Genomic DNA, 24,445 nt, shown 5'->3' with positions numbered 1-24,445 from the left:
AGAAGGTGGAAGGGGAATAAGATGGGCGAAATAGAGAGAAAGAGAGAGAGAGAGAGAGAGAGGATGGAGGAAGAAGATAGACACAGAGAAGAGAAGGAAAAATGAATGAAAATGGAGGGCTGACAGAAAGAGAAGTGAGCACGCAGCACGCAAAGGTATAGCTTTATACAATTGCCTGAGTGTGCTCACTCTCTTCTGTCAGTCATTCTACTGTCTCATCACCTCTTCCTGCTCTCTCTTTCTCTCTCTCTCTCTCTCTGCTACATAGCTTCTTCTTAGGCAGGAGGGGTCTTTCATGGCCGATCTTATGATCTTCTTTTCTTTGGTCGAAGGTCTTATGATCTTATATGGTCTTTGGCAGGTGGGTATGGTGTGCCAACGACTGTGCTTTTGCCAGCGAAAAAGGGCAAAAGAAAGGAGGAAAGTGACGGCACTGGTAATAATATTAAATTATACAAGAAATAATGCTACTTTTACTATAATTGTATACAGGTGGACAGCCCATATACGTAGGAGGAGACTCTCTAGAGAAACAGAGACAGAGATAGGGATAGAGATAGAGATAGAGACAGACAGAGACAGAGTAAGACAGATGATGGAGGATCTAGTACCAATTCCAAATTAATACTAACGCACGGCGACCACTCAGAAATCCATTTCCACTGGTTTCCTAGCTAAACCCAATTTACCATGTTTACCTTTTTCATTCATCTGCTTTCCCTTTTTCTTTCTTTTTTTCCCCTCAAATTTCTGTTTGTTTCTCTTTCTGGTTTATATGTTTTTTTTTTTTTGGCAGAATAAATTATGGCATGGCTATCAAAATAATTACATTTTTTTCTTATTCTATATATACCAACACATGGATCATGATGGGTGTTTGAATGATTTCAATTTCTTATTTTTCATGCATTGACTTATACATAAATAATAAAAAATATTATATGAGTTCCATGTGTAAAATGTGTAATCAAATATCCTCAAAATGTGGAATCATATCAACTAGAAGGAGTAGTTGATGTGATTCTAATTTCTTATTCCGTAATTACCAAGTTTCACGAATTCATGACTTTCCTTTTTCTAATAATAAGTAAACATACCATAAGGATTTAGAGTTGGATATCTACATTGAGTGGTGGTTGGTTGTGGGTGTTTCATACATTAACATCTAAAGTCACATCCCTTCTGACCATGGGTGCAAGTTGAATTGGAAATTTCGATTTGGACAAATTCCAATTTTTTATTTTAGCGAGTCTAAATCAATTCCGACAAATAATTGTTTGAGTTTTTAAATATGATTTTTCAATGTAGAGCCAATTTTAACCTTTCAAACCATTGGATATGTTTTAAATGTTCAACTATTTTTTAACATTTTCCAAAAAAATTCCGAAATATGTAATTTTCTAAAATTCCAAGTTTTCCAAATCTGAATGGATGTTGAAATTCCAAAATTTGTTGAAATGAAATTGGAAAATAATTTTTATTATATTTTATTATTATTATTTGAATTGGAATCCCTTGATTCCGATCCAATATGTTAACTTTGAAAACCAACTCCTACTTCTGCGAAAAAATTTACATGTAACGAGGATAACACTATTTTGATATTCCCGGCCAATAACACAATGATACGTGGAAAAGTTATCTTATATGTCATTGCGTTATTGGTCAAAAATAGCAAAAAGTGTTATCCCCGTTACATGAGAGTTTCTCTCCTACTTCTGGCTTCACCCTAATTCTGATTGTAACATCCCACATCGACCAACGGAGAGAGGGTGATGTGCCTTATATATACATGTCCACTTCTAGACCCACTGAGAAGTTGCTCGTGAGTTCCTAGAAACAAAACCATAAGAATGGGGGACCCAAAACAAATAATATAGTGCTACGGAGGAGCCAATCCAAAATGTGACACTGATATTAAAACAACTTATTTGATCACGTGATGTGTAAGAGCCAAGAAAAAAAACTTGTTCAACAATTCCTTCCAGTTTCTCCCATTCGGCAGTCCTCTCTCTCTCTCTCTCTCTCTCTCTCTTAAAAAAAATATTTTCAATATTTGATCATTATTGAGAAAAATTTATACAGTTGAATTTTAATAATTTACAATCAATCAGGCGTATATACAAAGATAAGAGAGGCCCACTTGGTGGGTTGGACTGGACCAACCCCATTCAGTCTGGTTCGTACATACAAACCCAAACCCAACCAAACCCAAACGCAAACTCCCCTTTCACACTCCGTTTGTTGCATTGCAGTCACCGATTTCACAGCAACTCAACAAAAGCAGAGGTTTGTTTTCCTTGCTTTCGAATTCGAATCGAAGCCATGGCCACGGAAGCTTACGCGGCACGAAGCCCGGATGAGATTCACACTGACGTACTCTCTAGTTCCAGACAAGCTTGCTATAAGGTCCTATTTTATTTTCTCTCTATCCGTTATTTTTTTGTTTGTTTTGTTTGTTTTGTAAATGTAAATGTGCATGCTGTGGATTGAAATTGGGGTTATAATCTGCAATTGTGTGTATTTTAAAAGGCTCGAGACGCTTTCTATGCGTGTTTGGAGAAAGAATCGGACAAAAAACAGACTGAAATCGCTTCCAAGGGGCTGTTGTACCCAGCTGAGTGCAAAGCTTCGAGGGAGGAGTTTGTCAATCACTGCCGTGCTTCTTGGGTAAAATCCTCATTGTCAAGTCTCAATCTCCATTTTACCTTTTTGGGTTTCTTGGACCATAATTAATGTAGTTTTAGTTTTAGTTTCTTGGGTTTATTCATTTGTTTGTTTCTAATCCCGGGGGTTTTTGATGGTGTAGGTTAAGCATTTTGATGCTCTCTACTGCAAGAACAAGAGTCTGAAGAGGCTTTTGGATGATAAAGATTCGAGGAGAGGTCCGTTGTCACTTCCACAGCCTTACACTTTCAAGCCTACCACCAGTAGTTAAACTTTTGGTTTTGATGGGTTAGCTTAAAATGTTGTTGCTCGTATTGGGTTTGGTGATTTGTAGTTGTACAGGCTTCAGCAATAGCGAGATATAGAATTAATTGCCTAAAGCTTACTTCTGATGGTTAAAGATTTCATATGAAGAAAAACTGTAGTATCACTTTCTGATCTTATTTTCATGGATGGAATGTCTATGCTTTAAGATTACTACATACATTTGCACTTTTATTTTATCACAATACTGCTATGATTCTATGCATTAATTTTGACTCCTTGCTGTTATGTTGTAACTATACTAGGAATACTTGGGTGGGAGTAGGATTGCTTTTAACATTAAAACTTAGAAAAACGGATTTACGAGAAACTCTTGTAAAAAATAATCGAAGTGAATGGAACCTTTATCGATTTTGGCAGGGGTATAAGGCTTGACTTGGCCCCTGAAGACAGAAGAAATCATCCTGGTGAGTTACTGAGTGCTTCATTAGTCAGCGGGAGAGATCTATAATGGTTTTAAGGCTTGCAGAGGTGGTACAATGTTAGAAAGTTGTGAGTCTTTTGGTGTGTATTTGTGCTTGCTTGAATAAGAAGCACTGGAAAAGAAAGGTGTGTCTATCTGACAAGATGTTTCTGGTAAAATTTTATTATATCAATCTGAATGCTCACTCTAGTTGTTATATATCTCCTATTCTTCATAAGTTTGATGGTCTTGACCCACCTAAGACATCTAGGCAATTGCAAGAATGAAGTGTTGTCAATGCCATTGTTCTGATTCCAAGCTAGTCATGGACCTGGTGGTAAAGCTTTGTGGAGTTGGTTCATATATGTGTTGCTGTAGCCTATGAGACCGTATGCATCTTTGTGAAATTGTTTTCTCCTTGGTATATGCTTTCGAAGTAGACTCTCTGTAAAATTGTTCGACTATTCCAAATGATCGAAACAAGCTTAGGTGGAAAATGATCTCTTATCCAGCTGAGCTACCTTCGTTGCTAGATAAAATTGCTTGGCGTTTGTCTTGTGGACATGTATATTTTGGTTTGCATACTGAAGAATTGAGATAGATAGCTCATAATCAGGTGTTGTGACGTGTATAGATGCTCTACAGATATAGTTGAAAGAGTTGAGGAGGGTATTAGCTTTTGATATTGATAGTGAGATGCTGGGAGCTCGTTTGAACTTTTTTGGAGGAAAGAGGAAGGGGTGGTGTTGGGGTACTGCGCGATCATGGCAGTGTTTTGGGTTGTCTGGGGAGAGAGAAATAGAAGAACTTTGGAGAATAAATTAGAACGATATTGCTCAGTTATGGGACAGAATCAGACATTGGGCGTCCCTCTGGGCCTCAACCTCCTCTGAGTTAAGTGGGATAAATTTTCAACTTATCCACCTAGATTGGAACGCTGTTTTTCTACTGTTCTGTGTGGCCTCCTTGACCACTTGTTTTTGCTGTACCCTTTGTTTTCTTCTTTGCAATAAAATTTCGTCTCTTTTCAAAAAAAAATATATCTATTAGATATGACCAGTTGAGAGGTTAAAAATTTCTGTTTTCTCCTGCCAAATCTGAAGCTTATTTATGTTAACTTTTGTTATGGAAGTTCTGATATGAGTTCACACTGTGAGGCACCATTTTTCACAATCCATTGAACTGACTTTCACACTGTGAATTAGCTGTCCATTATATGTTATGGCATTTTCTCAGAATGTACCCTAAAACTTAGTGCGATGATGAAGAAGACAACCGAATTGGAGCTGACAGCTGAAGAGAAATTTACAGCACGATGGATTCAAACTGGTTGGTTCACAACCCAGTTTGACTTGAAAGCTGGGTAATTTTACCACCTTTTTCTCTAGGGATCACATTAGAAAACCAGCTAGCTATAAAGGAAAAGGAACCCACAACTCATATTAAGGACTATCAACCGCATAACCAAACCAATTAGACCCTTTTGTTAACTTGTTCAACTAATCAAATTGATGGGTTGGGTGTGGAATTAGATTGCATTTCTAGCTAATGGTCGGACAGATTTAAATATTGTATCATCAGGGTTTCATTTCATGTCAGTCTTTTAAGTTGTTTTATTATTTTTTCTGTTCCTTGCCTTAATTGCATGTACATGTATCTTATGCACTGCAATTGCATTTCTGTGGAGGAAGGTACAGAGAAAGGGAAAAAGTTTGAGTTAGTCTTGAAAAGGAACCACTAGAACTTGTGCAAGAATGCAACAAGAATTTTCAATGTCTGATTTGCATACAGCTTTATTTGAATTAATGAACACCCCTGTGTTGTTGTTACTCAAGTCTGAACACTGAAACTAGCAGTCTGAAATAGCACTCTCAAAAAAAAATATTGCAATCTGTTCGACTGGCTTAGTTTTAGTGGATGGAGTTATGGGCTCTGGGGGAATAATAATAATAATAATAATAATAATAGTATTTAGTATTGGAGGGTCAATGTGTGAATGATGAAGTGGCATTAAGTAGTGGATTGCATGATCCATGATCCATGTGCATCATTCAATTTCATATTTGAGGAGATCTCGGAAGAAGATCAAACCTTCAAATCACTTGTGCCGCCTCTGTCTCTCTCATTATCATTCATATGAAATCAATATCTTAAAGGGGGAGAGGGATTCAAACTTGATGAACGGTTTTTTCTTTTTTAGTTTTATTATTGTTATGAATGACATTTTAATTTGAGATTATGAGTTGTTACATTACAATTTACATGGTTGGAACTTGGAGCTGGATGAACGTAGGCCTTACGTCAGCATACATGTTTGGGTTTGGTACTGTGGGATCCACCCACACGACAACAATGGCAATACGGCGTCGTATTATTCGCACGCTTTGAATCATCAGCGCACAGAATGCTAGCCTAACCTCAAGTATCATACACTTTTGTTTGACCCAAAAAAAAAAAAAAAGAGCGAAGGCTTTCATGTACTTTCGTTCATTACCTGTGGCGGTGTCGCAGAGTCGCAGAGTCGCAGTGTCGCAGTGTCGCCTGTAACTATATAACTATATACTTTTGTATTACAATTTGATAATTACAACAAATTAAGCAAGCATTGGTTTGGGTTAAAATCCGAGTCTAAGTTAGTAGGTTGCCTAACCTTCATGGACGGAGGAGCGATTTAGGGTTTGTATGTGTTCCATTCCATTTCACCCAACTTATATATATAACAATTTGATATTCATTCGTATATTGCTTTCTTCAACTTCAACCTAACATCCAACAGACTACTAACTTTACTCTTATTTTATTTTATGTTTATGACCAACTAACACTTAAACAAAACAAAATTAAAGTTCACGGATGGTTCGGTTTCTTCTTTCTCAGCTACCGATAATAAACAAACAACATATTTTTGCCATTTTTTCCTACAACAAGTCAAGTGACAATTCATCAAATCAACCCCCGCCCTTTTTCTTTATTAATCCTTAATAATAACAATACTTAGGGCCTTCTCCTTGTCGAAAACTATAATAAGACACTCAGTTCACCAAAAATATAATCCAAGTCCATACACAAAACCAAGCCAACAACCCAAAATCCACAAAACAAACTTAGCTTAGATAATAGACACCTTTTTTTTATCCTTAATAATTCCCTCATTGTTATTAAAATTCTAATCATTTCATAATAACATGATTGTGATTTTCAAGATAAACATGATCGCATTAGTTGTAGTAGTAGTACAATCATCGGCACTGCTGGGCCACTGGCAGCCAGCCAGCCAACCAACTTGCAAATATAAAACAAATTCAAATACCATGAAAAAGCAACATTAAAGTAAAATTAAAATACAGAAACCCCTAAATCTCTTTTACCAAAAGAAAAGGATTTATGCTTCTGCTGCTGTCAGTTAGCTTTACCCAAAGTCTTCGCAAATACGGCGTCGTCGTGAGGCCTTATTTTCGTAGACTTTAGATTACACACACGGCCTTGGAAGAGAGTCCCACGTCACTATGTGTGTTCATTTGTCGCCTTAAAAAAAAAAGAGTAAAAACTAAAGCCAATAGGTTGGGTCGGTCGGTCACTCTCACTCGACGACACTTGACGATTCAGGGCTTGGAGACGGAGGTTGCGTCTTTAACGGAACCGTCGACCCCACCGTTACCCATCGTGGCTGACTGGACGGTCAACACGGACATGCTGGGAGAGGAGGGCCCTTCGCCACCGTTGGATGCCATGACCGCATTGTTATTGTTGTTGTTGTGGATGAGGGGGTTCCTGGTGTGACACGTGGCAGTGGAGATAGCGGTTGCCAAGGAAATTGGCATGAGGCATAGACCCTTGCCCTGGAGGTACTGCATGGCGGATCCCATGTCTTCCTCCATCAACTTGGCAACTTGGTGCTCCGTGACCGTCATGCTGTTGTCGTTAGATGAGGAGGCCGTTTGGTTGCCGTTAGAACTCCGGCCGCGGGTCCCGCCATTGGCACTGGCCTGGATACAGTCACCGCCTCCCTACAGGAACGACCAAAAAATTAAACTATTATTATTTTTAGTGTGAAAGGGAAAGGATACAATACAAAGCCGAAAGAGAAAGAAAGAGCTCTCTCTTTCTCTCTCTGTGTCTGTGGGTTTGAAAAGTGAGGGGGAGAGAGAGAGAGGTGGAATCTGAGAAAGCGGGCACGCGTGCTGCTTTTGTTTTGTCGTTTTGTAGTGATGGAAAGTTTGGGGCTTTGAGTTTTTGAGTTGGCTAGCTGGGTACTTTCCTTCCTTTGGGTAGGTGAAATCAGGGAAATGTGAATGGTGGATTGGTTCTTCTTTTTCATCAACAACAACAACACCTAAACAGATTTTCCATTCTCTTTCTTCTTTATGTGGAAAGCATCATATGTAAATGTAATGTATGTACATGGGTTTTTCTTTGGGTCCAGTTCTTGCTGTGATAAAAAGGGTTTCTTCATTTTAATTTACCTCAGAGGACACATCAGCAACAAGAGGAGCAACAGCAGCTGCACCGCCCAACCTGCTCATGCTCAGAACCTACATGTTGTGTAAACATAAAAAATTCACACCCATTACCATTCCAAAATTCTACTTAGAAATCCATTATTTGATTATCATTATCTAATCCAGCAAACAATGTCAACTAGAGAATCTTTCTTTTTCTTTAATTAAGAAATAATGAACTCAGGCTCAGCTCCAGAAAGGAAAAAACATAAAGAAGAAGAGTACCTTGACTTGGAGCTGGAGAAATTTGACATAATCGATGATCTCATCCAGCATTGAAGCTTTGTCTGTCTGTCATTCCAAAACCCAAATTCATTAGATTATTGCATCCTAGAATCTCAAATCTATTTTTTATATATAAAATATAAAAATATGCTAAACTTATTTAGTTGCGGTCCAGTAAGTATGGCTTGCTAGTACAATATAACACCATTAAATAATAATACTTTTTTTTCTTTGGTCAAAATATTATGCAAGTATAACTAACTATGCCTAACCCATTCGCCCTCAAGTTCGTGCCGGAGTACGGCTCGGGACCAACTTTCTCTTTTTCTTCTCTCTTTTTTTTTTTTTCTTTTCTTCAGCTTGTTTTCAAATACACACGGAAGGATGATTCAATATTTTTCCTCTTTTTTTAAAAACAAAAAACAAAAAACAAAAAACAAAAAACAAAGGAAGTGTACGGGATACATGACTTTGTGATGCAATCCCTTCCCTATTATATGCGTGACACGTGTTCACTGTGATGCCTCTCTCCTCCCCTTCTCCCTCCCCACAGGAAGAAAAATGAATTGCAATCTGACTGAGCGTCAGTTTACAGAACCCAGAACCGGAGGTGTCCCACTCGGGAAATGGGAACTGTCAACTGAACAGCTTCAACAAATATTTAATTAAAGGAATATTGATACTAGCCCATAAATAACTAAACTATTCATTTGACAAGTCATTAATTAATTTACCTTGTTCGCATTGGGAACCAGCTCCTGCAGAGCCTTCATTCTCTCTGCGATTCTCTCTCTCCGTAACTGCAACAGCACCACCCCATATGTTTCAGTCAGATCACAACAAATTACAAACAAACCAAGAAACAACCCAACGTACTCTTTCAGCGATGCTGTGTGGGTCAGTGGCTTGGCCTCTCCTCGCCCTGACTCTGGGTCTGGGTTGTGCGGGTGCACCCCCGCCCCCACCCGAGCCACTCGCCGGACCTTGGTTCATCGCCGCCCCTGGACCTCCATAGTTCTGTGCCTGCAGCGAACCTCCCTGTATCATTGACGACAAAATCAATCTACTAATCACTGCCACAGAAGCCAATAGATCATAATAATTGAATAAATAGAAGAAAATAGAGCGGGAGGGCAGGCCTGAGGTTGGTGAAAATGCTGATTGGGAGACTGAGTAGTAGCCCCCCCATGCAGTGATCCAGAGAACCCATTGAACAGGGCTTGAACAGAAGAAGCCCCCTCACCTCCCTGTAAAAATTATTATAGTATAATATTATCGCCACCCCAGCAGTTCACACTATTTTTTTCTTCTTTCTAATTTACATTTATACCGTCGGTGTTGATTGGCGAATTCAGATTATATACAGGAAGGAGACGAGAGGGGAGGAGAGGGGAGGCGATAATTAATTGAGTAAGTTTGACAATAACTCACCACAGGATTGGGAGATTTAAAGGAGGAGGAACCCTCGACGACGTCGTTGTTGGAGCGGTCAAAGTCTCCGTTGCCCAAAGACAAGGCCATGGGAACGAAGCCAGAGTCGGCGGACGTTGATCTGGACATCATGAGCTGGTGCTGGAGCATCATGGCGGCTGCAGCAGCGGCGGAGGCGGAAGCGGATTTGGAGGCACCGGCTCCGGCGCTGATCTGCTGGCTGCGGAACTTGGTGGCGAGGTTGGCGGAGTCGTCGTAAGTGAAGACGACATTGTCAGAGTTGGAGGGCGGCGTGTCGTCGGCCCATGAGCAGGACGAGGGGCCGAGGGTGGAGAGCATTTGCTCGAGGAAGTCGTCGTGGGAAACGGAGTCGAAGTGAGCGGGGGAGGGGGAAGGAATTTGAGGATGCATCTGAGAGTGAGAGTTATGGAGGTGTGGCCTTGAATGAGAATGGGAGTGAGAGTGAGATTGTTGTTGAGGTTGAAGTTGAAGGTGGCGGTGGTGGTCTTGGAGAGAGAGTTGGGAGGAAGGTGAAGAGTTTAAGAGGGAGTTCATATCTTGCATTTCTTTGCTACAAGGCTGCATATATATATATATGGTTAGATTAATGGAGATAGAGAGAGAAATGATTGGGGGTTTGGGAAGTCAAATTAGAGGAAGAGGAAGAGGAAGATGAATTAAAATATTGGGGGGCGGGTTTAGAGTGGAATTATTGGAGGGGGAGGAGAGAAAGAAGAAAGCATTTGAGAATGGCGATTTTGGGTTGGTGTGTTTGGATGATGAGAATTGAGAAGAAAAGAAAAACCTTGGGCTTCCGTTTGGAAGGGGAGAGAGAGAGAGAGATATTAAATAGAAAAAGTCGAAGAGAGACTGAGGTTGTCTGTTTGTTTTTGTTTGTGTTGTTTGGGTGTGATTGTTGTGAATCGTTCGTGACTCTGTCTGTGCGTGGGGTGGGTGGGGCTCGCTTCGTCTGTTCTGAGGAGGGCCTTTGGCTTTTTGGGCTTTGGCATTTGGTCAGAGACACTGGTGGGAGACTCGACTAGTTTATGTATATCTGAGACTACCACATCCACCACATCAATTGTGCTGCGTATGCGCGTCGCCTTCTCTTCTTTCGTTTTTTTATCTTCTCTCTTTTTTTATCTTCTTTTTTCTTTTTCCTATTTTTATAAACAAAATACAAAAAATAAAATGAATCGTATGCGCAACGCTATTCATGTTGTTCATGTCAAGTTCAACATAGTGAAACGTATGGAGCAAAAAGAAATAAAATGAATCCATAACTTCATTTGTAAGTTCAAGTGAGTTGGGTTTCAAGTTGTATATTTGTTTTCATTGTCTTGTCATTTTTATTTAGATTTTTTAGATTTTTTGTATTGCAAGAACTTCCTTTGAGAATGTGTTCTGGGTATTTTGTATTAATAAATCTTTACCGTTTCTACAAGAAGAAAAAAAAAAAAAAAAAAACTTCAGAGCTCATAAAATAATGTACTGTTAGCACAAATAATGTGAGAGATAAGAAACCTTAAAAGGATGCACCATTTTCCATATGCATTGAATAGTGAATACCTTGGAGTCACACTCACACACAATAAAAAAAGAGCAGAAACATAACTGTATAAATCCCAATATGACGTGTTGAAGATTCACATCAGAATTCAAAAACAATGACAGTGTGCAAAGAAAGATTACCCAATGGAATGGTTACATATTTTTATTTTATTAAAATAATTGGGTTTTGGAATTTCAACCACTAAAATAAAAAAGCTCAAGCTTTGTTTGCTGAAAGCACGACCAGTGGATTGAACAGGGAGATCTAAAGCAGTGATATGCTGTGATTGTCGTGGCCTCTCATCTAGGGATGCAATCTTAGTTGTTAATTTGACCCGATATTGATTGTATGTTGCCGAACCCTCCCGGGCTCCCTGCCCTGCTAAAGGAATCCCAATAATAAAAAATTGATTATGTGGTTCAAAAATTACAAGACATGATTTGTTCCCCACTTGAGCATAATTAACAAGACATTATTTGTTCGTTTTCGTAATGGAGAATGAATTACTTGATTCACAGAAAGACTTGACATTTTCAAATGGGTTTTGTAAATGAATGCTCCTCCTAATTTGTCCTACAAATCCCAATTGCACAAGGCCAAAAGAAAAGATGTAGGTATATGTCCTTGTCTTGCTCCAATCACGTCCCCACTTTTCTAGCCTGTCTTTACACCTCACACATAATCTCTCAACCCAATCCCTAAACCAAATCATTAAACATGATTATCTTCGTGCCAAGCCCATTCTAAATCACAATAATAAGCACTCTTTGGGCTTAATTATGATGGTGTAATACAGATACTTCCAGCAAAACAAATAAGTGTATCCAATTAAATCTCTTGACGAGATATTATAGCACCTCTTCATTTTTCAGACAGTGCAAAAGCATGTATCTTTTTTTTCCTCTATGTCTATATGCTAAATTATATTCCAACTCCCTTCTATCAATCACTCAAATCACCCGCAAACGGAATTCTAAGCCAACTTTGATTTGATCTGGTAGATAATTAGGAATTCGATTTGGCATCTCAAATTTCAAATGCAATCTTCCTTATTCTTCACTTTTTTTCTCCTTCTTTTATTTTTTATTTTTTATTTTTTGTTTTGGAGAGTGGGTGGGGGGAGACTGACTGTGCATGGTTTATTATGATGCAGTGCAAGTGCCGGCAGCATTGGTTGGATTGAAGCCTGTCTGTTTCCAGGTTGCATACATGCCTATCTGTTTCTAATTAACCCAGGAAGAAGGTGAGAAAGGGGCTTCAGATCAGTTTTCAACTCATGCATTCATTCATGGCAACTTCTCTGACCTCTTTAATATATTTATATATTCAAGTCAACTTGAGAAACTTGTACTTAAAATATTTGAAGTCTTTAGATGTCTCATGTCTAATTAAACAACAAGAACATGAATGAGCATATTCCACCCCTAGGAAGGGGGGAAGGGGGCAAGGGGGGAAGGGAGGGGGGAAGCGGGCTAGTAAGCATGCATTTCATCTTTTGGTTAATCAGCTACCAAAAAGTCTATACCTAATCTAAGCATGCATTTCATTAACCAATCACAATGGGCCTAAGTGCTTTTCCATCCAGATTTACTTACCAGATAGCATTTCAAATTAGTTAGTTTTGTATCAGTGAAAATGACAGAGATAAGTATATGAATTAGGATATAATTGTGTAGCTAATCAAATGCTTAACACAGCTACGCACGAGCATTGACTTGTCATTAAGGACAAGGCTTAAGGCAGGCCCAAGGCACCACGCAAGAATCAAAACACCATTTTTATAGCTAAGATAAGATATGTAATGATGCTTAATTATCAAACTAAAAAGTAGTACAAGTACCCCAGATCTTATTAACAAAGCTTCCAAATTCATGGGCTAATAACATAAGCTAATTGGTACACAAGAGAAGCCTAAGTTCTTGCAAGTACTAAATAAACATCTGGTAACACATGATGCAGATGCAGCCCCATTATTCTCCTTTCTCAACTCCATTTGCTGAACAAGTCACATTTCTTATAGTCTGCAGCCTAAAATTCCACTCACAACATTTTACTAATCTGCTCCCATATTTAGTAGCTGTTGCGACTATCGATTCTTTATGAACACTAACCCATGCTGTAAGAAGGTGTTGGCAAGTTGATCACAGTCGTCTTGATCTTGGTCATCATGTTGATGCTGTTGGTGATTCCTTGTGACCCAATGCCACTGTCCTTTATACCCTGTCAATACATATCATTCATAAGTATTCACCAAGATGGTGGTCTTTTCTTGGAAGGAAATGGCGGTCTTTTCTTGGAAGGAAATGGTGGCCGTCAAATAAAGAAAACTAAATAATTTTCTGGAATTTTAAAGATTCACCTGAAACGGAAAATGATCCGGTCCACGAGCAGGTGCAGAGTTTATTTGAACCGTTCCCGTCTCCATTGCATCACCAATCAAAATGGCCTTGTTGATGTCCTTTGTGAACACACAGCCCTGCATTTTACCCATGTCATGTGTGAGTCAATATTTTATTGGGGAGAGAGAGGTTAACTGTATACTTCAACTATGGCAGAAGAAAACATCATTGTCGGTACGCATAAGACATCACGGTATGCAAGTGGAGAGACCCAAAAAAATGTTACCTGGAGTCCAAAATTGCTGGCATTGCAATGGTGGATCCCTTCTTCTACAGAAGTAATCCTAATAACTGGCAAAACTGGACCAAATGGCTCTTCCCATGCAATTCTCATATCAGGCCTGACGTTATCTAACAACAAAGGCCAGATAAGGTTGCCATCTCTCTTGTACTCCTGGCAAAATGTTGCTCCTTTCTGTTTTGCATCCACAACTAACCCTTCGATAAAATTCGCTGATGATTCTGAAACAACTGGAGTGATATCAGAGTTCTCCTCTGGTGGTCCAACAGTTAGTTTTGCCACCCTTTTGTTCACTTTCTCGACAAGGGCATCAGCAACGGATTCCATCACCAAGACAACCTTAACAGCAGTACACCTTTGACCACTGTTACAAATGTGAGTACCAAGTGTGTCAGAAAGAAATCTCATTAGTTGAGTACTAAAGATTGCAGCGGAAAGAATTAGACTATGTAATTGCTACTCTGGTGGTGCCTTATACAAGCATAAGATACATAATTAATTTCCTTCACCTGTAAGAAAATCCTCCCTTTATAATGTTTGCTGCCACCAAATCTAGGTCGGCATCTTCAAGCACAATGCAGGCATCTTTACCCCCCAACTCCATCTGAAGAGGGATCATGCCTGCCTTTTTTGAAATTGCAATACCAGTATCACCACCAGTGAAGCTGAGAAACCGGGATTCATCAGTAAGTAACGATATATCAAGACGAAGGAAAGTGAGTCTATTGCTGCATCAAAAGAAAATAATCTGGGATTACCTTATACAACTCACTCCAGGATGCATGGTAAGGAAGTCGCCGATCTCAGATCCTTTCCCAGTGACACAACTAATAAGGCCTTTGGGAAAACCAGCCAAGTGAAAGCAATGAACCATATGAAGGCAAGAAACAGCACCCTAGAAGAAAGTTAGGGGTATGATTCAGTCTTTCAGATCATGAAACAATATTTTCATCGAGTGTTTTAGACACAGTTTTTTAATGCTGTTCTCTTCTTAAAAATACATTTTTGCAGGAATTTACATAGTTCGAAAATAAAGGCCAGCTTCCACCTTTCTGGTTTTTCATCATACTACTACTGAGAAGTTATGTGTGTGATCAAGAAGGATTGGCGAATTACTCAGTCTCAAACACAATGTCCTAATTCCATAGACTGGCAATACCTGAGTTGGAGGCTTCAGCACGAGGGAGTTTCCAGCAATGAGTGCAGGAGCAATTTTTGAGACAGCAAGGTTGACAGGATAGTTAAATGGTGGAATGGCTAAAACCACACCAAGTGGAATCTGCAATCAAAATACAGTTGCATTCAATAAAACTTATCATAAATAAGGATAATATGAGACCTATCAAAATTGTATCAATTTGAATAAAGAGTAGACGGTTAAGGTAGACTTGCGTTGTGATAATTAGCAGCAATGGCAGATCCAGGATTTGAAATCCAACTGGGCAAAACTTACATTAAAAACTCGAGGTTATGAGTGAATCTCATTAATAAACATAAAAATATACACCTAGTAGCAGAACATAATGAGCCTTACCCTCAAATGTATCTCTATACATAAACAAAAGTAGTGAAAAAAAAAAAAACTAATCTTTTTCTATAAAAAAATTTCCAACAAATTCTTTATTCTTAGGGTTTGGATTGTGATCTGACATAACAAAAGATAACCTATTTAATCCAACATCCCAACAAAAAATCAAATAAATTCTCATAATAACATCAATGCCTTTAATCAAACATTAACATACCAACAACAAATCAAAACATCTCAAAAATACAAATAATCAAACATCTCAACAAAATTCCAAAAATGAAAGACCTAATTAATTTCAACAAAGTCGGCAAATTATAATTCATTCTTTAAGTAAACTCTAGAATAGATTAGAACACATAACTTCTAACCTATTTAGAATATATTAAATTCAATGTTGTCATATACAAAATCTTAAAATTTGGGGGTAGGAAATTAAAGAGAAGATAATTAAAGAGGAGAAATTTTAGGTTATGCATATATATGGCATACTTTTTGGGTGGGCATTGGTTTGTATGTTTCACGTGGGTTTAGGGTGGGCATTGGTTTGTATGTTTCATATGGGTGGGCATTGGTTTTTATGTTTCACTTGGGTTGGCCTATTCTATATGAGTATTTTTTATTTTTGAAAATTTTAGGGTAGGCAGCAGCCTATCTTGCCCTAGGTGTTGGACCGCCCCTGATTAGCAGGGTGAGAGTGGATAAAGATAGCAATTACAGTTAGTAGAATTTATGACAACGTGACGAAAGAAATTGAGAAAAAGTAGCTGCAACTGCTGAGAATTAAAGCAAATAATAGAAGTATGGTGGTTGGCGAAGGAAACAAAAGGGAGAAAAATCCCATAGATGGTTTCAGAAGACAGTGTGTGTGTTAGTTTCTCACCTCTTCAATCTGTCACAAGCATCGGACGAAATGTGACACAAACAGATAATATATTAATATAGCATGACGGATAGCAGCTCCTTTTCAAAAGATGAGAATTAGTTTAATGAGTTCTGAGCTCAGGCCTACTGAGAATTATTTATCACCGACAGTTGGAAGTTACAGACACCAACAATTTCTGGTGGAAATTTGTTTTAGGCTGACATAATCTTTCCTTTTTTCCATAGGCTTAATGCTTACATCATCAAATCAAGCTTTTCATGCATATTTCCAGGAGAAACTCATGAATTCAACAGTAAAAGGAGAAATTAACAAGAATAAGTAGTTGAATTGAAAGTAAAGATACCTTGGAAGTGAGGCAGTACTTTGTTCTGTCATTTCCAGGAAAACTATCAGACACCAAGAACTTCCCTTCTCCCAGAATCCTAACCCCTTCTTCAGCACAGTAAGACACCAAATCCCCAGACCTCACAACCTTTATAAAACCCAAGATTCCCATATCAATTTCATGGAAAATCAAGCAGAAACGCATTTAGTTTGTGTGCAAAAACAGAACAAGTTATACACCTCTGTAACTGCATCTTTAGCAGGTTTAGCAATTTCTTTAACAAGGGATTCTGCAATTGGAGTTTTGTACTCTTTCAGGATAGAAGCAGCTTTATGAAGAAGCTCAGCTCGCTTCCAGAGTGGAGTCTTTGCCCACGACTTCTGTGCAATTTTCGCAGTTTCCATAACCTTGTTGACCTCTTCTTGTGTACAAGCTGTGACAACCAAACAAAGGGTAGTTATAATTTTGTAAAACGAAACAGAGAAAACAGCGCAACCATGCAAAATTAAAAACCACGACATGAAAATGATGATTAATAAAAAATGACAGATGATCACCTTGAACCTTGTAGTGAACCTTTCTTGTAGTTGGGTTGATGATGGGAACGAGTTTCCCAGAAGATGATTTCTTCCACTCTCCATCAGCGTAGTACTTGTAAGCCTCTCCATCCAATATCTCTGAAAACAATCCAGTACCAGCCATGGCTGACAAAGATTAGAGCTCAAACAACAAAGAACCCAACACAAGAATTGCTCAACTTGAGCGTATGACAGCCTCTTTTTGGACTGTGCAAGGCAGCAAAAGAGAGGCGTATGTAGAGCAGTGGAGGATGAGGGAGTGAGGGAGTGTGTGGGTGATAAGTAGTTTGGTTTTTGGGTTGTGGTTTGGTGGGATTTGTGAGGGTGTTTATATAAGGGGAAGGTGAGCCACGCCTTGTCCAGTTAAATGGGACAGAGGAGGAAGTCGGTTAGGTGGTTCAAAGGTTGACAAGTAAGCTTTTACTTCGTGCACATCTTCCTTTGTGGCAACTCTCTGTTTTTTTAATATCAGACGGTTAAAAAAAAACTCAAAATTTTAGTTAGCCTCGTGCTGTCCGCGCACATATACAAACTCAAAAAAAAATTGAGACTTTAGAACACTTATAAGCTACATAATCATTTTTCCCTTTAAGAATTTTCACCAAAATGGCTAAACTTTTAGGTTGCCTACCATTTAAACCGATATACGTCTAAAGTTTTAGTACAGCTTTTGGGGAGCTCCTATAAAAGTTTCACAGCCACCATCCTCCATGTTAACAACAGTGTTAAATAAGGAGGAGATTTTGATTTTGATTTTCACTGATGAAGCAAAATGTGCTTGAATTTGTAATTTTAAGAAATTGCAACTTGTGAAAAATTATCTATGATGCAGATGAATAGGAGCTTGAAGGCTACCTGAGTTGGCTTTGCATGAGCTAATTCGAAGGACACTGTGGTTGGCCATATATGAAGTAGGTACACCACGGTTGCCACCTACCTATATTAGTTAAAATTAAGAAAGGGAAAAATAAAATTAAACATTAAGAAATTGATTAGATCGCTTCATATAACAAAACAAAAGAAAAATCAAAATGTATATATATATATATATATATTCTCTCATCCGGATGTTCGCACGATAACGTGCGGATGCCATTGCCTTTGTAAACAGAGAGGAAAGCAGGGAAGGGTAGTAGAAAATACATGGCGTCCGTACGATAATAACATATGAATGTCCGCATAAGAGAATTTTTGTACATATATATGTGCATGCATGAAGCTTGCACTCTTTCAGATTTCTAAATATAACCAACCATATATTCACTGAATAATCCATGATTATAGCCATAATGACGAAGGAGGGCCAAATAAAGCAAAGCCAGAGAGAGAGAAGTAGAAGAGAATGAGAGTGTAAAGAGTAAAACCTGCTGCTGATTAAGACTGAAATGAAGTAAGCCTTTTGATTCTAAAGCATGAAAACTGCAGAAAAGCTGGGACATTCTATTATTCTTGAATGCTCCAAACTTAAAGCATGTCTTGAAACCGAAAAATAAAAAGTAAAATAAAAAAATGAAAAAAATGAAAGGCTGTCTTTGGCTTAAGATTAGGTGTAGTAAGCTAACTGCAACCTAAATGATCGGAGTTAGTAGATATATGTATAACTTGGTAAACTACAACTTGTTGGATGGGACGTGTTTTACGGAGAGCTTAAATTGGCCTCAACTGAACCACCAACTCCCTGGTTTCTGGAGGATCGATATTCACGATTAATGTTTTGTTTTTTCCTCCTCCTCCTCTCACTCTTCATGCATACAGAGAGAGAGAGAGAGAGAGAGAGAGAGAGAGAGAGAGAGAGAGAGAGAGAGAGAGCGCGCGCATGCAGCTTCACATTGCACTGGCATTTGACAATAACGTTGTATGCATATTTTCAACGTGTTCGGCAATCAGAATCATCTGTCCAAATAGTTTCCTTTTGCAGACTCGATGGAATTGAAGAGTTGCATGAGAATTTGTTTATAATTAAACAAATATATTGTAGCAAAAAAATCTCTGTTGAAAAAAGCAGAAAAGAATGAGAATCCGAAGCCAAAAACTGTGGTTTTAGGCTTGTATTGTAGAAGCCTCCAAACTTTATTTTGATCACTTTATCCTTTCTTTATGGGCATCTTATCCCTACTAGTTGCTTGGGTTTGGAGTTCCTTATGGTTTTTCACATGCAATGCAAGAATGGGAGAAGAAGGAGACTCCAGAAACGAATGGGTTTGTCAGTAAGAGGGACGGCCGAAACGTTTTTTTGAGTTAAAACCCCAAGTGGACCCTCCAGCTTTCAGTTTTAGGCCGCTTATGGGTCGTGGCAACTTGCAAAAGCCAGTCTTTTTCTTCTTCCATTGGATAAAGGGTCGTTGAAAGCTATAATGTGGTTCACAGGTATTCCTGGTGCAGGTTCAACCAGAGGCTTGAGGACACATTGCACCGCCCTTTATGGACCACTACTGCATAGCCTGGTGGATTTCACTTAAACTGTCCCAAAGATAATTAGAAAAAAAAAATAAAAACAGGATGATGCCAACTGTTTTTATCACCAAGCCTGAGGCTGAGAATGATGAGTTTCCACATCATGGTCTGGTCTCTGTTCAGAGATTAAAGGGCTGCTGCTAAAGATTTTTAACCATAAAGTGTCTGAACCTCAAATTTCTTGAAAAGCATGTCATACAATCATAGCGTGATCCTCATCATTTGAAACGTCCCATTTGTATGGTTAACGAGAAACCCAAAAGAAAAAACATGCAAATCACTAATGAAACCACACCAAAAATTACTTCATTTCAATTCAAGGATTGGTTAAGACAGACAAATCATCATGTTCCGAAAATCAGCGACGACAGTTACTCAATTCCACTTCTATAAGTTTGGACATGCCACTGATGATATCATAACCAATATTAAAAAAGGCTTAGACTACCTAAAGAACATCACCCCCAAATCAAAATGGGGCTGCCTCTCCAATATCTTCTAGTTTAATGGGACTTCACGTACTCCTGAACAACATGAAGGCCTTCTGTATCTTCCCCATAATCCTGCAAAACAATAGACTATGATTAGGAAACAAAAACCATACAAAGAATAATCCAATTTAGCATGTGATAAAAGCATGTATGGTGGATGAATACAAACCTTCCCTAAGCCAAATTGACAGAATAATAAAGTTATTAAGGAACTCATCGAAACAAAAGAAAATGGATAGAAACACAAAATCATTGATTTAATTTAGTGAATCACTAAAATTTTGATGGATTCATTTGTCTGACCTATATTTGTCAGCAACATAGGTTCAAGAGACAACAACAGAAAAGCACACAAATAAATGTTTACATACCTTCACAACAACGCAGGAGCAACCAACAACCTTTCTAGCCTTTCCCTCTGAATCAATCTTACAAAGCTGTGAGAAGAATGTTTAGAATGTTTAAAATTAACATAAGTTGAAAAAAGAACATGAGCATTATCAGAAAGAAAAAGAATTAATGTGCCCAAAGGGAAATCGATACAAGGAAACAGAGTTTGAAGATGACCAACTACCCAGTCCCCCCCACCCACGACAGATCTGATCAGATGATAAGCAAATCGACATTTTTTTATTTATTGGTAAATAAATACCCTCTAAATGGAATTGTTACTAAGTGAATATAATTGCATGTGTATAAAAACAAGTGGATTAATTATGGAGCTATGGAGAAAGAGGGCAAAAGGAGCAATAGAGAGAGAGAGAGAGAGAGAGGAAAACGCCCGAACAAGCTAAATAATTAACATCAGCAAATAAGTACTTTTAGGCAAGAACTAAAACTAACAAAACTGCTTTATGTCAATTGATTTTTCACTTACACCAGACCATTCTCCAAGAGTTTTAGCACTAGGAATTGATATCAATTTAACATTATGGTCAGCACATAGCGCCTTGACCAGCTTGACATAATCGGCCTGATCACAGTCCTCAGCTAACACACAGAGTTGTGCAGCGTGCTTCTCGATGACCTTTGCACCTTCGTGGAGTCCACGTGTGAGCCCACCATGAGCCAACGACTTTCTCAGCACAAGTTGCAATGCTGTCAAAAGGTCCATGGGCTCACCTAGAGCTGGAACAGCAGCAGCAGCAGCAGGCTCAGCAGCAACAACAACTTCTTCTTCTCTGTACAAGCAATAAATTGACTTGACATAGACATACACATGCAAACCAAATAAATCCTAAGGAAATCACAACAGGAAAAAAAATAATAATAATAAAAAATAAAAAATACTGAAGCACTATCCATTCAGTGAAATATTAAGGGACCAAAGAAGATATCATAAAAGACAACTTGCAAGGGCTTCTTAATTTTCCTTCTATAGGACATACAGCATAAAATGCAGAACAAGTGCACAGATCCTAGTATCAAAAAACACACATTCTAAAACATAATTAACTAAAGTAAGCCTTCACTCACTCATCCATTACATACTCCCACAGTCCAAAACAAAAGGTCCCTAGAGGCACACAACTATAATTCAGCGGTTTGCCACACATTCTACAAATCTGGATCCAAACCACACAGGTCTCACAATACTAGACCAATAACATGTACCCTCATTTTGATATGTATCAAATTTTTGAAAGGCAGTTTACCAGTAAAAAAGATAAATTTTGGTTACTTCTCAGGCCAAGTAATCAGGATCGCACTTTGATCTCTAAAAATACTCGCACCCTCCTTTAAAATAAATATTCCATATGGACAGTGAAAATGAGTATGGAGAATTGGAAAAAGAAATATCTACATACCCTGACATTGTGCTTGTCTGTTGAAATTAGAGGCCCTGGTTACAAGAAAATAACAAAACAGATGTCAGCCATATAAAAAATTTCGGCAAAAGATAAAATTACCAGACTTGCAAGCTCCAACACTGAAACCTAAACAAGTCTTATAGCAATAAAAACCTACAAAAATATAACACTAGTAGTTCTGACTTGTTAAGGAATAACTAGAGAATCTTAAAGAATTAGATAGAGCCTTTGAGCATGGTTAGTTTACTAAAGTGAACTTTACACGCCGATGATGCACAATAATACCAAGTCAAATTTGATGCCCACGTCAAAAACAGACAACAAAAGATATTAACAGTTATACAAACACACAGAAGATGTTAACTCTACTGCAAAAATCCTCGGACATGAAATGTTACTTGGAATTTCCAGAAGCAATTTTGTAGCTTTCAAGAAAAATCACAGAATGCAAAATGCCCTTCAAGCCAGTTTCAGATTTTAGACAATTATTAATGCCCCATTCATCTTTTCTTCTTTTTCATTTTTCAATTAAAATTATCAGCGGCCACACAGAACTAAACCGAAACGTAGTTGTAGAAGTTAAATAAGAGGAAAATGTAATCAGACGCACAGAGAGATAAGTGCTGACCTTGATGATGGTGGAGGTTGTGTGGAGGTTGTGGTGAGGTACAGATCTAAGAGCCGCACTGCTATTTGCTGCAAGAGAAGCGAATGAGGCCGACGGGGTCGTTCTTATAACTCACACGAGATCATAGATGAACCCTAAAAACCCTACTTTCAAATGACTATACTACCCTTTTCCTCCTTTTTCCTTCCCATCTATTTCTTTTTGTTTTTCCAGGATTTTTCATTTTTCATTTTTCTTTTGGTTGGAGTTTGTTTTCAGTCTTAAAATATAATTACGTAATATTACAAGTTGGCTTAAAATAAACACAATCCAAAAAAGTACTAATATAACCTATCATGTATTAGTTGGATTGACCTAGGTTGTTGGCGTGCTCCTAGGGATGGCAACGGGTCGGGTAAGGGTCGGTTATGACAATATCATCTCCATTCCCGCTCTCCATCCCCACCCCCGTCCCCGAACCCATCTCCTTTTATTAAGTTTTGGAGAATCCCCGTCCCCTTCCCCGTCGGGGGACTATCCCCCATACCCGCCCCGAATCCCCTATTTTTTTGCATAAAAAAATATTTATCATACATTTTAACATTAAGTTTCATATTAAATTATCATTCAACACATCCAAATTAACTATAAAGTTCAACTCAACTATTCAAAATCACATCAATATGAAATTTCATAGAAAATTAAGAAGAATTAGGATAGGGAAGTTAACTTATGATTAAACATAAATATTATAAATATTTATTTATTTATTTAAATATAAACATATATATTTTCGGGTCGGGTTCGGGGATGGGGATGCCAATATCATCCCCTCCCCATACCCGTTAAGGATCCCCGTACCCGATACCCATTTAGCTCCGAAATCTCCCCCCCGTTAGGGTCAGGGACCCGTCCCTACGAGGATTTTTGCCATCCCTACATCCTCCCAATTTTAAACCCTCATGATACTTATACTTTGGAAAAAAAACTTAGATGAAACAGGGATAGCACTATTTTGCTATCCCCGACTAATAACATAATGACATGTGAAAAAATTATCCTACATGTCATTCCATTATTAGTCGAGGATAGCAAAAAAAGTGTTATCCCTGTTGTATGAGAGTTTTTCTCCATACTTTAGGATCGATAAACTGGAAAAACAGCTTTCCCCCTCCTTCTTCTTAACTTTTGAAGGAAAAAAAACTAATATAATAACAAGTTTATTGATAAATCATGGTTAAAAAAATAGAATTGTAGTGTATAACTTTATAGCATGTTTACTATTTCGTAATCAAGGTGATGATGAATTGAATTGTGGAGGAGTCAAAATTTGGATTCCCATTTAAGATGTTTACTCAACTATATGGAATCAGGGTAGGAATAGTACTGATTCTGATTCCTTATAAGTTATTTACTAAGTTATCATTCATCTACAATCCAAATAGGCTAGTTCTTCATGAATTAGAATACCACATCCCACTCAAGAGCCAAATTCCTCCAAAATCAACAATTGAGTTCCAAATTTTGTGTAAGCCCACTTACATTTTATTTCATTTATATGAAGTAACATAACATTAATCCATAATCGAAATACAACTTCTTATTTTGATTTTGATTACGAATTAGTAACATATTATATAGTTTCAATTAAAAAAATGTAAGTTAAACAAAATTATTAACATGAGAAATAAATTAGAGCTAAATTAAGTTGAAAGTATTTTTTTTTCTAAAAAAGAAAAAGAAAACTATTTTGAAATAAAAATTATTAACATAGTTTGCTAAGATAATTTGTAATGACCCAAACTTAAAATTCATAACTAATGAATAATTTATTTTGAGAAAAGACAATTTTGCCTTTGGAATATTTTATTAAGGAAAAATTGACTTTTTGATCGAGAAGGAATTTGACAATTCTACAGACACCATTGCGTATATTACGGTGAAATGCGTTCATAGACACGTAGTGAGCCCGAATCGGAGTTGTAATGAGAGAGTCATGGTCAAAAGAGTCTCAGTGGCATAAT

General features: G+C 37.9%; 4 protein-coding genes across 6 annotated transcripts; 1 reads left to right on the top strand and 3 right to left on the bottom strand.

Annotated features, from left to right (window-relative positions):
- The first annotated feature begins 2,194 nt into the window (after positions 1-2,194).
- On the top strand, positions 2,195-4,390 carry LOC117635222 (cytochrome c oxidase assembly factor 6-like). Of its 2 annotated transcripts, XM_034369573.1 has the most exons (4): positions 2,195-2,409; positions 2,533-2,670; positions 2,810-2,885; positions 3,352-4,390. In XM_034369573.1, the coding sequence occupies exons 1-4, from the start codon at positions 2,326-2,328 to the stop codon at positions 3,357-3,359; spliced, it is 306 nt and encodes a 101-aa protein (XP_034225464.1). In that variant the 5' UTR covers positions 2,195-2,325; the 3' UTR covers positions 3,360-4,390. The 2 variants fall into 2 exon arrangements, with proteins under 2 accessions (XP_034225464.1, XP_034225463.1); XM_034369572.1 differs by lacking the exon at positions 3,352-4,390 and having other exon boundaries at positions 2,198-2,409; positions 2,810-3,170.
- A 2,193-nt stretch (positions 4,391-6,583) lies between these two features.
- LOC117635788 (transcription factor bHLH69-like) lies at positions 6,584-10,487 on the bottom strand. Of its 2 annotated transcripts, XM_034370152.1 has the most exons (7): positions 9,550-10,486; positions 9,258-9,365; positions 8,995-9,156; positions 8,853-8,918; positions 8,119-8,184; positions 7,858-7,926; positions 6,584-7,401 (listed from the first exon to the last, which is right to left on the bottom strand). In XM_034370152.1, the coding sequence occupies exons 1-7, from the start codon at positions 10,132-10,134 to the stop codon at positions 6,997-6,999; spliced, it is 1,461 nt and encodes a 486-aa protein (XP_034226043.1). In that variant the 5' UTR covers positions 10,135-10,486; the 3' UTR covers positions 6,584-6,996. The 2 variants fall into 2 exon arrangements, with proteins under 2 accessions (XP_034226043.1, XP_034226044.1); XM_034370153.1 differs by lacking the exon at positions 9,258-9,365 and having other exon boundaries at positions 9,550-10,487.
- Positions 10,488-12,876: 2,389 nt separating this feature from the next.
- LOC117634827 (NADP-dependent glyceraldehyde-3-phosphate dehydrogenase) lies at positions 12,877-17,536 on the bottom strand. The gene is made up of 9 exons (XM_034369073.1): positions 17,038-17,536; positions 16,720-16,913; positions 16,499-16,627; positions 14,901-15,020; positions 14,500-14,636; positions 14,251-14,406; positions 13,727-14,105; positions 13,461-13,577; positions 12,877-13,321 (listed from the first exon to the last, which is right to left on the bottom strand). Exons 1-9 carry the CDS (start codon positions 17,180-17,182, stop codon positions 13,208-13,210), a joined length of 1,491 nt encoding a protein of 496 aa, XP_034224964.1. The 5' UTR covers positions 17,183-17,536; the 3' UTR covers positions 12,877-13,207.
- Positions 17,537-19,793: 2,257 nt separating this feature from the next.
- LOC117634624 (40S ribosomal protein S12-like) lies at positions 19,794-22,561 on the bottom strand. Its single transcript, XM_034368807.1, has 5 exons — positions 22,443-22,561; positions 21,812-21,846; positions 20,881-21,184; positions 20,375-20,440; positions 19,794-20,075 (listed from the first exon to the last, which is right to left on the bottom strand). Exons 2-5 carry the CDS (start codon positions 21,817-21,819, stop codon positions 20,016-20,018), a joined length of 438 nt encoding a protein of 145 aa, XP_034224698.1. The 5' UTR covers positions 21,820-21,846; positions 22,443-22,561; the 3' UTR covers positions 19,794-20,015.
- Between the last annotated feature and the right edge of the window lie 1,884 nt (positions 22,562-24,445).

This window comes from Prunus dulcis, chromosome 7 (genome assembly GCF_902201215.1).
Source record: "Prunus dulcis chromosome 7, ALMONDv2, whole genome shotgun sequence".
Taxonomy (NCBI): domain Eukaryota; kingdom Viridiplantae; phylum Streptophyta; class Magnoliopsida; order Rosales; family Rosaceae; genus Prunus; species Prunus dulcis.
This window is presented reverse-complemented; position numbering and strand designations above follow the sequence as displayed.